Raw genomic sequence first — 14,202 nt, 5'->3', positions numbered from 1 at the left:
AAGTAAATTCTGGAGGACTCTTCATATTCAGATAATGATCTCTTGGCAGTTTGGGCTGAATTTTAGTGAATTCTTAGTGAATTTTAATGATAAGATACAGGATGTGCATTCTGAAACTCAGGTATATTTTCACCATGACTTTTCAACATCATTTCAATTCATGACATTTCAATTCCTCGGTACATATTTTTGTCTTTTTTGATTTGATATATTTCGTTTGATAACAGCAACTTCAGCACATTCGTAATTTTGACTTCACTAACTTCTTTTGCTTTATTGTTATGTGTATTGTTATTTTAACGAATTGTCACAACTGAGTCGTACATCATCCAAGTTTAGTGCGGAAATATTGCTTTAGTGTAAATAATTCCGCACTAAATGGTTATGGAAATGGAAATGTTAAATGGTTAGTTGCATTTTATTTATCAAAACGAGATTTATGTTGCTTAATGGCTTCAGCTTTGCTGATTTTTGATTTGTGGCGAGTCAATGGGACAGGTATTTCTTTCACTCCAGCGACATCAAGAGTTTTGGACAGTGTTGGATTAATTCGTCTGCAGTACAAAACTTCTTTCATCAAGTCCTTAACATATCCTGAAAAGCAAATCATTTATTTATGTTGGCTTTGCATTTCACTTTGAGAAAAGGTAATTTTATTTTTCTGTGCTAACCATAAGTGCTGTAAACTTTCACTGGTTTGATGACCCCTTGTCCTTCCTTTGACATTGAGTAAGCCACTCACCAAATCAATGCCTCTTCTGTTTCCCCACCATTTTTCGTTTTCTGAGCTTTATTTCCATTCTCATTGAAATGAAGAACGGCAATAAACAATCAACAAATGAATGTCAAGTTTATGTTTACAACTATTGCAACTTATTGCTTTTGCAAGGATGACTTTTTTAAGTAATCATACACAAGTCATAATTATATTACCTTGCTTCCATTGATCTGTAGAAAAAATGAGTATGTTTTGGTGCAAAAAGAATCACCACTCGGTGGAAACCTTCGATGAATGAAGTCTGCTTCTGATAACTGAGTTTTCCAATATCTCTCATGAGATACTTGGACTCAACAATCAAAGACAGCTCAACATAAGCTTTTGAACCTAAGATCAGAAGTTAGTTAACAAAAAAAAAATACAAAAATGTTGATGTTACTTTGAAATTTATTCGCTTACAATACCTTTTTTTATCCACATTCTAGGCTCTCTAACATATCATGTTCACATTTTGGGAATACATCACTGTGTCCCTCGTGGATGTCACATATATGGTTGAGAACTGACAACCACTTTGTCTTGACAAGCTCTTCATCACCATTGCTGGAAGCAGCACACCAGTATACATGGTTGGAAATTGATTGGGCCCAATCTGACAATAATTTGCAACCACTTTTTCTTGATGCTGCCAAAATTTTCTTTTTGATTCCTGTTGGATTTTGATTATTGATGAAATGTGTAAAGGGTTGGTTTGTTATTACAATCTATACCTTTTGCTACATGCCATACATCAAAGTAGTGCTCGATTTTTGGTCGTTGTTTTGACATGCAGGATTTGATTTGAGCATGTCTGTCTGTGGTCATTGACTTCACCTTCATCCCACTTTCATCAAACTTTGCCAGACATCTTTTTAATCCCTCAAGTTCCATTGCTCCAGAGTTGGACACTTCATTGGACTGTTTAACATAATTATGTAAGTATTCTAACCATGTTTTATGTACAGTTGTTGAAGAATTGTTACCTGAACAAGTTGTGTGTCTAAAATATTGTTAGATTCCAAATCCATGCAGCTATATGACCCATACTTGGCACAATATCCAGGCGAATCACATCTTCCATCTCTTCCAAGGTTAATGTTCCTTTCTCTGATTGATTCTAGAAAGGATTTTAGTTCATATGCCAAACATTTGAAACACTGGGTATCAAATACGCTGTTTGAATATAGCTATATGTACGCTATGACAGAAATTGTATGCCTGAGTGACGAAGGAATTGAAGAACTTTGCTGGGCTACTACCACTAAACAAAATGCTGGCAGCAAAGACCAAATTACCCAAAGGCATTTGCCCATGCAGAGGTTGGCTATTCCATTCTCGAACATAGCCACAATGACATTTTGCTAGTACGTTAACCATACTACCAGTCGTTTTGGTCACAGTGGAACAGCTTTCACCACAACATGGGCATTGACTCACTAACTGTCTCTGGCAACTATCAAACACTATGTATTTTCTCTCATTTTGAGCATCTTTCCTATAACATAAAATGGACAGCAGGACGGCTTCGCCTTAAGAAGGATGCTGTACCACGATTTTGAATACTCTTTGGAACCCACAAGTGTAGCATCTAAAGGAAGCAGCCAACAAATGTTAGAACTGCATTTGAGAAGAGACGAAGGCAAGAGGTGAATATTATAGTTATAGTTAGCAATATTTGTTTACATTTATCAAAACTAAGCTATATAGCATTACCAAATTGAAGACAATTTTATAATTTTATGTTATTGACGACGTTCTTGCAGAACATGACGACTTTCTAGTAGATAACGACCACGATGTGTCGACATCGGCTCGAAATGTTTGTGCATTTTACCTCAAAGGAAGTTTGTCTAAGATAAAAGATTTCAAAATATATGTAGACAGCGAAACACAAACATATACAGTGATATATGTATATGTTTGCATTTAAAACATATTCTGTTTTAAATGATTGTATCTTGTGCTCTATTTTATCCTTCACTGAACGTGTCACGTGGTTAGCCCGCTGTAACTGGAAACTCCTTGGTCGAGCAATATGAAAAAGTATCCGTTCTTGCAAATACACGATATTTCTACCCCCAGAGCACCCCATCCCACTCAACTCCATATGACAGTAATAGTTAATTTTACAAGCGATAAGCAGTACATATCATTATGGATATTATTACATTTTTTATTTCTGAGTTTGTTATTTGTGAATCAAATCATTCGAAAGTTCATGGAAACGATACTTTTTTAACTTTTGTTAAATAAGCTTTGGTTTGGTTTGAGTCTTGAGGAGTCCATCGAAAGAGGTCGCTTGCATCATCAACTGTTTCCTAATACAGTTTACATTGAGAAAAATTATATTCATGACAATATTCTAGAGCCTGTTTTCATTGGCTTGAAGGATCTGGGACACAAAATGAAAGGATCACGATGATTCTCTGTTGTTCAAGGAATTTATAGAACTAAATCGGGATACCTATTCGCAAAATATGATCCAAGGAAAGGTGCTGTTGCTGTTGTTTTGCCGTAACAGTAACGTTGATTAATTAAAGACGGATGAGTGAATAAAGGAGAGATATTTAAAGAAGCCCAAATCTTAGAGAATCTTTTGCGTGATGTCTTTGATTGAGACTGTGAGACTCGATGCATTCTGTAATAATAATATAAATATCAATTTCTACATAGTAGTATTAATAATATTTAGTTTTTCACGAAATTTGTTTTATAAATGTCATTTTATAGTAATTTTAGTTAACGTGTTGACGTCAAGAAAAACATACATTAAACTGCTCTAAATAATAATAACACATATTTGCTTGTAATTTTTCAAATAGCATTCTTCGTGTTCTAGTTAATTTGTTTACTTAGTGATGCTTCACTATGTTAGACACAAAAATGTCGACAAAAAAGTAGACAAGTAGACAAAAACTTAGATAAGTGGGCTATAATGCTACTGTAAATATTGTGCTGACAGTCGGCGGTTGGCAGGGACAATGGGTGCAACATTTTATTAATAATCTTGAAGAGATATATCAAGAAACCAAAGATGAATTCCTAAAGGTTATCATTATGCATTTTCACACTAAAGATATCGATATCAAACATGCTTTGGAAAGGACTCGAATAAGCGATTTGTATTGCTCCACATGACGTCTAAATTTCATAAATCAATTGGTTACACTATGCTATGACTATGGTGACAAATCCAAATGATATTGTATTTGGTTGTGATTTACATTTGTCAATAATCAAATCTTCAGTAAGGTATCAATAATCAAAATAAAATCAAATCTTGGCATTTAAGCCACCAGAAGGAAAACCTCGCCCTTTTTTACAGGGAAACTTTTATTGTATGATGTGTAATTTTGTTACTTTGCCAAAAGACTACATTGATACTCAAAACAATGAATTTAAAATATCAAACATGGAAAATAATTTTTCCATTAAAAATCTATTAATCTTCTGGGTTAAAAAGAGACTTATATCATTACTCTAGAGTATTATCTCCTTTTAGAATTGGTGGCATGGACGTGGAACGATTTAGGCCTTCCTACGGTGGCGAAGACTGGGACCCAGTAGTTAAAATTTTGGCAGACGGCCTGAAAATCGAACGCTTGAAGGTGCTTACATTTTTTCATTTTTATCACACAAAAAAAGGAATGTGGAAAGATTCGGAACAAAAGTTGCCATGAAAATTTATTGTCGCATGGAGATTGAAAATTTTTTAAAGGGACAACATATAATGCCGGCTGTAATTTGAATAATAAAATTAAAAAAAATACTGACGCAAAAGATGCGCACTTAAGAACTGGGTACAAGTAGGGGACACATTTTTCGCTGAGTATCGCTTCTGTATGTATCTATTCTGTGGTATTACTAAAGAAAATGAATTTGACCGAGATTTTAAAGTGATATGCGATCCTTTTTTCTTCTTCATTGGCGCAAATGACGCAAAGCCTCTCCTATAAATTTGTCAACACTATAATTTCAATGCTGTTACTATGTTAATCCCACAGATGATTAAATTTTTGTAAATATCGTTGATGCAAGCACAAAAGCTTTTTATGTGCAAGTATAGAATTTTATTTACTGCTCTATGGGGATTAATTACTTCTAATTGATGAATCATGCAAATTCTAAAACTTGGCTGATTTCAAAGATGAGCAGTTTTTAAGACACTTTGTAGGGCCACAATGTACCATTGACGACACACCACCTAGTAACTAACCACTCAGAACACACCACGTTTACGACACACCTAGTATCTGACCAATCAGAACACACCACGTTTACGACACACCTAGTCAATGACCAATCAGAACACAATAGTTTGTGAAACTTCAGCTATGTACTCTAAGACTACGAAAGAGCATGCCATTTGAACGTGAAAGTGAACGTGAACGCAAAAGTCGGTAGTCGCACCAAGAATAATGGACAAAGTCGAAATTAGTCGTTTGTGAAATATCTCTTGGAGTTCTTTGAAAACATTTTAAGGTAAATGTGTTGTTTCTTGTTCTGAGTATAAGTGTACTACACTGAGTACGGATTGAATTGAGACGCGCATGTGATGTTCGTTTAAGCAAAGTGCGGTATGGCTTTTCCTTAAAGTGTTCGTCCTTGTAACTTTTCTTCTGTCTTTGATTTTAGATATGAACATTCTTCTGTTAAAGGACAAATGTCCATCAGTTGAGATTAAGAAACAACAAACTAATGTTGATGTATTCACTCGGCAATTAAAGAAAATGGTTGTTGTTCACAGCGATGGAAGAGAATTGTGGCTGTTGTAGAACATTTTCTCGAGAATGAACAATATACATTGATGGTGACCTTTGAACAATGATCAAGAATGAACAAGATACTTTAATGAAGCCCTCTGAACAACGATGAAGAATGAACAATATACTTTAATGAAGTCCTCTGAACAACGATAAAGAATGAACAATATACTTTAATGAAGTCCTCTGAACAACGATCAAGAATGAACAATATACTTTAATGAAGTCCTCTGAACAACGATCAAGAATGAACAATATACTTTAATGAGGTCTTCTGAACAGTGATCAAGAATAGGCAGTATACTTTAATGAAGTCTTCCGAACAATGATCAAGAATGAACAATATATTTTAATGAGGTCTTCTGAACAGTGATCAAGAATAGGCAGTATACTTTAATGAAGTCTTCCGAACAATGATCAAGAATGAACAATATACCTTGATGAACTTCTGAGCAATGATCAAGATTGGACAATACACTTCAATGAAGTCCTCTGAACAATGATCAAGAATGAACAACAAACTTTGATGAGATTGAAAAACACGTGTCTTCTATTCTCCTAAAGGCTATCTCTACCAAGAATGCAAACACTAAACACTATTGATGAGTGGTGCATCCATCAACCTAACGCCTGTTTCCATGGAAGAGTCAATATTATAACCTTTTCAAAAACATTATTCGTGGACATTTTCCTGCTAAGATCATGACTGGTCAAACAATCGCAATGATGAATAAAACCACGCCACTATCGAACGCCCAAATTTCAACATTATTTAATTCAAAATTCTTCGTAAAAAAACATGGAATTTCTTTGACGTGAAAATACAAAACCTAAAAATCCTAATTTTCCGACTGGCTGTCGATATTTCCGATTTAATGCCGTAGACGACATGCACAATTGCAAGACATGGCCAATCTTGCTTCTGTGCTTGCCGTCGTCGACATAAAAGCGGGGATGTTTGTCAGTTAGCCTGAAAATTGGATACGATGGTTTCACCATCAACGTTCTGAATTTTTCAAAAAATTGTTTTGGGCCTTTTTTGTGGCTGTCCTTGCTCAGCATCCGATCACTTCATCTTCATAGTTGGCAAATGATTCGTCGTTAGTCGTAGTCTTTCGTCAAACTGCCGAGGATTCGTCGAAAACCGTGAGTGTAATAATAATAAACCTTTTACTTAGTTAGGCCTGTTAACAGGTCAAATCTCTAATATATTTTGTACAGTAGCCACAACAAATCCTGGTGTTCAGTATATTCCACATGAGGCTATTTTTTAATGCAGGAATGCAATTTCAAGAAACATCTAAAGAAATTAACATCTGCATTTTCAAAATAGTCTTGATTAAGAGGTGCTAAAAATGTTCTTTCAGTTGAAATAATCTAATTGTGTTTTTTGGTGCTGCATTAATTATATTAAAAATTTGTATATTAGTAATCATGTAGTTGTATCAAATGTGTTAAGTCTGTGACTGACGTGCAATTGTGTTTGTTCTATATATTTTACCTTCGAAAAACCTCTGTGTGAATATACTGATTTAGGGAGCTACGCATGATCGCAGCGGTTGTTGCCTCGCAGAAGAATAGACAGTACCATTTAGCTTAGAATCGGAAATGCAAGTGAAGTTTGGCCAAAGGAAGGCAACTTCAACTTGGGGTTAGTGGGTACAAATGGTACCTTAGCGTAGAGGATGCAAATAGCATCTGTAAGAAGACCTTTGAAGACTGGATCAAGCGAGCAAGACCTATTGAAGACAAAGGAAAGATGATGGTTTAGCTGAAAAGACAATATATCTCTCCCCTAGTACGGTAAAAGCATGCAGTCGTTGTAGTTGGCCAATTTCATGAACGGCTTTCTACAGTGACTATTAAGGCACTCCTGGATCCCCTATAATGCATGAGTAGTTCAACCCACCCCGGTTGGAGGTCACCCGTAGGTGCAAAATGCACTAGGTTAGGTTAAGTTAAGGGCATGATGGGTTACCTCCTTCAAGGGGCATTCCTTTTCAGGGCGGAATTCCGGTGTCATGCGCAGGCAGGAAGTTTAGATAGCTTAGGCATGCGCTGTAGTTGCGGCGGGTAGTTGCTACGCTCAGGTAACGAACGTGAGGTTTGTACCTTTCAAGAATGAACCTCACTATCAAGATAAATGAGTGAATTTTAAATGTTTGGAAAAAAACTTTCAATCTTTTCTCTCATTCCTAAATTGACAAATATATACTTAAAAAGTATTTAATTTGTTAAGACATTTACAGTTTAGGGGCGGCGTGAAGCTGTAAATGTAAAAGAATATGTTGTTTCTTAAGAAAACTTCCTTGGAATTTCGATGCTGCAAGCCACAGCGAAAGTGAGCATAAAATAAATTAGTACACCAGGTCTAAGTATGCGGTATGCCTTCATAATAACCTAAAAGAAAACACGGTTTTAATTAAAGTACATTGTTTTGCTTTTTATATAATGGTTACTATGAAGACAAACCGCAGACGTTGTCATATTTAACTTAAAAGTTACACGAAGGTTTCCATGTTCACCAGTCGCGTTTCTATGAAAGTCATGTATGTGATAATTGTCAAAGTAAAACATAATTTAAATAAAGCGCTGCCTGTTGTTTGTTAAACTATCACCACTTATTTGATAACCAAACTTTTAACGTGTGCTTCTTCAAGTGGTTTCAAAACAATGAATTTCGTCTGATCGTAAAACTAACTTGAAGTATTACATAATCTAATCCATGTCATACAGCCAGCGCTCCAATTTTAGGCGTTAGTGGCACCGGGCGCGCAAAGCACTGAATTTAAAGGTGCAAAATAGGGCGCTTGAGTGGCGCTTAGGTGCGACTGGCTGGATGTGGATTGGATAAGAAAAACACACGTTTAATGAAATTCCCCTCATTTACACAATTTTCTCGTTCAAAGTAGAAAATTGTCCGGTTCGGTGATCGATTTACGTGTAGTTAAACTGAAATATGGCAGCTTTGATTCGTTATTTGTACGTTAAAATATAATGGCGAAAATCTTCAAAAAAAAACAAAAATACCTTTAAAAAACTAACAAATTGTTAGGCTTGAAATGGTATGTGAAAATTTTGCGGTTTTTTTCTTCTTGGCTTTTTGAATCGTTGCAAAGTAAGTAAAGTTTATTGTTTGTAAGGGCCCCTGGGATGCGGACTTCGGCTAAAATCCCTAGCGGTTTTTTTCCTGTTCAGTATTCTCCAAGTTCTTACTACTTCGTGTTCGGTCTTGGTTTATACCGTTCAGGTTTTTCCATTAGGGATTTTATATTTCGGTTAGGTCTTCAAAAAAAACAGTGTTCTTGGTGTGGGACTAAGCTTGTACTACGTTATCATATCCAACAATGGACCTAAGGCCCTGTTTAAACCATACCGGATTGCTATCGTAGCAGGTTGAATATTCTTTGTATGAAAAAGCAATGAAATTGTTCAACGTCAGAAACACAATCAAATAGACTAAATCTATCAGCTTAGTAAGCTTTTACTCCGAACAGTTAACCCTTTAAAGCAAATGAAGATGTTGTGAGGAGCGAATCCGCTATAGTGTAAACGCAGCCTAAAGAAATACAATTTGAAGCTTATAAACACTTAGCTAAGCGAGCCTAAAATCTATCAGCTAAAATTTACAGCCATCTTCACTTTCGTTAAAAAACTAGCGTCATGTTTAAGCTATTCCGCTTTTTGAACAGTTTGCGTAATTTAAGTTACAGTATTTGGCATATTTGTTTTTAACACATAATGTAAATATGAAAGTTTTATTTGCGTGTAGTCGGGGGCTCAAAGTTGGAGATTTAAGCATTGTAACGTTGAACCGGCAGTATAGAAAGGCTGGTTATTTTTGTTTGTGACGTTATATAGTGAAGTGTAGTGCGAAGAAAGCATCAATGTTTTTAACGACATTAAGAAACTCTTCACCTGTTTTTTTACTACTAAGAAATAACTTAGCAACTTTGAGCCTCATAACTCCACAAAGATCATTTTGGAACTATAAAACATCCATAATATGTTCATAGCCAAAATTTTCTGAACTATACGTGGAAAACAGCCTAGATCCGGTATTTTCAAAGAGTGGTACAATTTAGTCTTTGGGTTCGATTCCCAATGCACTGTTTTTTGTATAAAAATAAGTAACATCTTTATTCTTTTTTATGTTAAAGAATTGAACGTTCAATATCTACATTAGTATAATAGAGGAAAGCGTATTCAGGGCAATATATATAAAATAATTTCATTTCAAAGATATAATTTTCTTGACAAATACACGTGGTCTGATTAGAAAACTAATATCTTCAAAATTCATTTACTCAGAAGAAGTCTTTAACAGAGAGAAAATTTGTATTCTTGGCAAATGTCTCATGAATTTCTTTCTTTACAAATCTGATGAAAGTGGCTTTAGTGTACGAAAAGAATTAAAACCTATATATTTTTTGTAAACATGAGATAAAAATATCAAAAAAAGCTTCATTAAATTTTTTGTTTTTCAAAGAATCTATAGATATGACTATTGATGCTTGCCTTCAATTTTTGATTATGTTCATAATACCCATTTACAGTCCTTCTTTGGACATATACAATCCAGGCTTAGAGCTTCATCTACCAAAGTCGTAATGTACTTCACGTGACGTAATATTGACTTCGCGTGACGTAAGTAATGACTTCACGTGATGTAAGTATTGACTTTGAAAACTTACGTACATCAATGTATACTTTAATGTAAGTGCTTCCATAAGGAATATCTCCTGAAAATGCACGTCCTTCACCCTTTATTAATTTCTTTTTTTCATTGAGTTTTGTCGCGTTTCTTTAGTGTCGTGTTAGCGTTAGTGTTCGTACAAAGTATTCCATCGTGAACTGCAAATTTTCTTGTTTTAACACGAGCAATGTGAAAAATACATCAAATATTAGCAGACAATATAAATCCCATAATGTTTGATAATATGAATGTCATTCTTTATTAATTTCAGAAAATCTGTACGTATACAGCCAGTGGCGTAGCTAGGAAAAATAGTCACTCCCGCCAATCCATCTCGCGCCGAGGCGTGACCCCACTAGGGGGGTCTGGGGGCATGCTCCCCCGGAAAATTTTGAAATCCAGAGCCTTGGAAACAGCATTTCCTGCGATTTCGAGGGCGAATTATTTGTTGTACAATAATTTATAAAAACCCGTTTTTGTTAGCTGCATTCTTAATGTGGCAATCGTTGAAACTGCAACTAGTTAAAAAGGTACTAAAGGTGGCTCAGAGAAACGTTACGCAGGAGATAATTGTCCCCTAAAACATAATTTACTCATCACTGCCCCTGCATAAACAGAAGAAATTTGTATTAGCACAAAAATAATATAGTATACGAAACTTCTAAAGTGCATAGAGAGAGATTTTCTTAGCATTCTACTTGTTAGTTTAAACTTGTTTAGATTGGGGCAAGTAGACAGGGATGGCTTTATTCTTTAAAGTTATGCTTAATTTTCTCAATGAAGTACCATGTATTATACGAACAAATATCAAAACACATACTATACTCATCATTTATAAAGAAAGGCCAGCCTCCTGGTTTTTCTACAAATTTTCAACCACCTCGTTATGCAACACCTCTGATTCCTCTTTCTTTTCAATGATATCTTTGTGAATAGATATTCTACACAAAGAGCTAAGCCGACCTTGACCCATTCTATTTCTTAAATAGCTTTTACCCTTTTAAGCAAGAAAACGACTCTCTACTGAAGCACTTGCCACTGCCAACACACCATTCAATTTTAACAAATTTACCACTTGACCTAAACTCGACTGGAGATTAAATTTGAAGATGTATTTAAGAACCTCATTACTGCACTCTTTGTGAAAGTCCTTGTCGTTGTAAATGAAGGAAAGTTGACTCTCCAAAGTTTGGATGTCAAAAGAGGACTATACTTATCTTTGAGAAGATTGATCTTCTCCTGTGGAACTATGCCCTTCCATGTAGTAAATAGTTTAGGATTTACAAGGTCTAAAACTCGAACTGATTAATATCTTGAAATCGTTCACTTAACATGCCTTTAATGGAATCAATAATCTCAAAATAAAGCTGTTTGTAATTGTATCTACTATCTGCTCTGGTTGCTGGTGGGCCTACTTTTCTAGTGCAGTTTGGTAAAACTCGGTGAAAGCTTGATCTGTGCGAAGTGACACAATAAACTGCTTGAAATTGTCAATCTTGCTTATGCCATAGTTAAAATGGGTTTCCTATTTTGAAGAATGGAATACAAAATTGTGGACTGTTCTAAAATCCTGTAAAAAACACACACTAGAAAACAAAAGAGAAAGCTATCAAGATAATGCAGTAAGCCACTTATTTTACTTAATGACTCATCATCCCACCCAGCTGGTTGTTCAAGTACCCCTCAAAAATATCTAAAAGTTTTTCATAGTTTTGTGCAATACATTGATTAATCTAGAGCGATAATACCATCTTGTTTCACCAGGGCAGGAAACTCAAGGTTGTTAGATGTGAGAAAAGCTTTTCTTTTGGGGCATTGCTTGTAAATGTGCTGAATGTAGCTATATTAATAAAAAGATTTTAACAGGAGAAATTGATGAGGCTGACTGGCATAGGACCAGGTTCAATCTATGAGCTGCACAATGAACAAAATGAGCAAAAGGATACTCTTGTCGAACCAATGCTTGAACACCATTGATATGGCCAGACATGACAGAAGCACCATCATATGTTTGTAAAACCAGTTTTTCTTTTATATTAGAATACTCACCAAGTTTATCTTTGACAACTTGTGATATTGCTGTGGCATTTCTGTTCATACTTACATCCACAAATCCTAATTGCCTCTCCATAATTTCACTTGCTTTGTCAAACCGAGCAATAACACTTAGCTGCTCTTTGGTGGAGACATCAGATGCTTCATCAACCTGAATACTCATAAATGTGCAATCATTTATTTCCTTTCTGATTTCATCTTCAATAATTGAATCAAGACAGCTGATAAGACCATTTTGAATTTCTGGGAGACTCCAGTAAATCTTCTGTCACCAACTATATCAGATTCTGCTAGTCTACTGTGCAGTCGACGCTCAAATACAGAATCAAACTTAGCAAAACATTCGAGCAACTCTCTATAATTACCTTTGTTCAAGCTACCTTCGGACTCATTGTGACCTCTAAATGGCAACTCTTGCTTTGACAAATACAGCACGGCCTCAGTAACAGTTTTAAAATTTCTCGATTTTGTCTTACCTCCTCATTGTGACGCTGAATCTCATTTCTTCTAGCGAGGGACATAAGACAATCAATTCGTTCACTAGCTCCATACGTTTTCCATGTCTTAAATGCAGTCAAATGCGATTTAGATTTTTCATGCTTCTTAGCATCAGACATAATACTCCGCATATCGTTGTAGCCATTCTTAGTCCACGATGGCGATGTTTTGGGAAAACATTAGACATGGCCAACAAAACACTTTCTGCAAGGTTGTACTGCCACACAGCCAGTCCTTCGCCTCATACCAATCTCTCTGAAATGCTCTTCCCTTATTTTGGATAGTTAAATCAGGAGTAGGCCGTTCATGAACGATAACATTCTGTTCGACCGACGATCGAGCAGAGAACGGTTTAGCTAATAAGCTATTTACTAAATCAACATCAGTTGAGCAAATCGCAGTCGCACTTGAAGCCTTTGTGTAATACACAAATACAAAATAGCAATTTGAGAGTAAACACAATGGAAAATTAATACCGACAATGACACGTAATTTGATAATCACTAATCATTGTACTCGTATTAAAAGGTCGAATAATTACAACCTCCGCCAATTTAAAATAGCGGGAGTTCGATTATAAAAACAGCAGATTTGAGCATGCGTCAAGTCCCTTAGCCAAACAGAATTCAAAACTTCTTATATAGAATTATATTGTATGTTCCGCCCTCTGAAGATAGGCGGAATACGTGGAGAATCGCGCGAGTATGCAATGTGCGAGAAAAGGCGGTTGCTAGGTTACATAACAAATCTTGAGATTTTGCTGTATTACGATTACGAACCACCTAATAAAAGCGTAAATATGAACGAATAAAACATAATATTACAAATTGTTCGTGAAATAATGTATATCTTATGTCAAATGGAATATTTATTATTTTTGGGGGAAATTTCTACTCCCGCCGGGCGGGAGTAGCGGGCCGCTAGCTACACCACTGATTTCTGTGAATCTTATTCCCGATTTGACAATTTTTTCAAAAATGCGTTTGAACATTATTTTAATTTTCAAAGTTCATGAGTAGTGAAACGTACTTGTCGTTATGTTTAGAATCTTTATTCTTACCATACAATTCTGTTTGTTTGGTTAATCAAACACTGTGTTCAGTTACCATTAACAAGTGAAATAAGTAATTATATATCATAACTATGATAATTATTCAATCGTATTTTGTATTCATGAACATAACTTGAATCTAAGAATCGGGGTAAGTCTCACCTAATATGCTATGCATTAGTACGTGACCAGCTAAGAATTCTTTTAAATCGGAATGGCCAAAAAAATTTGGAATTTTATCATTGCGTCCGAGCAGGCTCATTAAAAATTTATATAAGTTTAAATGAGCTTCCTTTACAACGTTACGTACAACTATACTAACTATTCTAAACGTATAACTATAGTAAACATATAACTCTCAATTATTTTTGGTATTAAAGAG

The 14,202-nt window shown here is 35.3% G+C and overlaps 1 protein-coding gene and 1 long non-coding RNA gene across 4 annotated transcripts; both read left to right on the top strand.

Annotated features, from left to right (window-relative positions):
* Positions 1-28: 28 nt before the first annotated feature.
* On the top strand, positions 29-1,872 carry LOC124457446. 2 transcript variants are annotated; one of them, XR_006952591.1, is made up of 5 exons: positions 29-406; positions 517-647; positions 1,204-1,463; positions 1,551-1,692; positions 1,773-1,872. It is a non-coding gene; the product is annotated as an uncharacterized LOC124457446 (long non-coding RNA). The 2 variants fall into 2 exon arrangements; XR_006952590.1 differs by lacking the exon at positions 29-406 and having other exon boundaries at positions 440-647.
* A 408-nt stretch (positions 1,873-2,280) lies between these two features.
* Positions 2,281-4,657, top strand: LOC124457443 (beta-1,4-N-acetylgalactosaminyltransferase 3-like). Of its 2 annotated transcripts, none has more exons than XM_047007704.1 (2): positions 2,281-2,403; positions 4,260-4,657. In XM_047007704.1, the coding sequence occupies exons 1-2, from the start codon at positions 2,297-2,299 to the stop codon at positions 4,435-4,437; spliced, it is 285 nt and encodes a 94-aa protein (XP_046863660.1). In that variant the 5' UTR covers positions 2,281-2,296; the 3' UTR covers positions 4,438-4,657. The 2 variants fall into 2 exon arrangements, 1 of the variants encoding a protein (XP_046863660.1); XR_006952587.1 differs by lacking the exon at positions 4,260-4,657 and adding an exon at positions 3,124-3,448 and having other exon boundaries at positions 2,378-2,403.
* The last annotated feature ends 9,545 nt before the right edge of the window (positions 4,658-14,202 follow it).

This window comes from Xenia sp. Carnegie-2017, unplaced genomic scaffold (assembly GCF_021976095.1).
Source record: "Xenia sp. Carnegie-2017 unplaced genomic scaffold, XeniaSp_v1 HiC_scaffold_6, whole genome shotgun sequence".
NCBI classification, from domain to species: domain Eukaryota; kingdom Metazoa; phylum Cnidaria; class Anthozoa; order Malacalcyonacea; family Xeniidae; genus Xenia; species Xenia sp. Carnegie-2017.
Note: the sequence above shows the minus strand (reverse complement) of the source record. Positions and strands in the feature narration are given on the sequence as shown.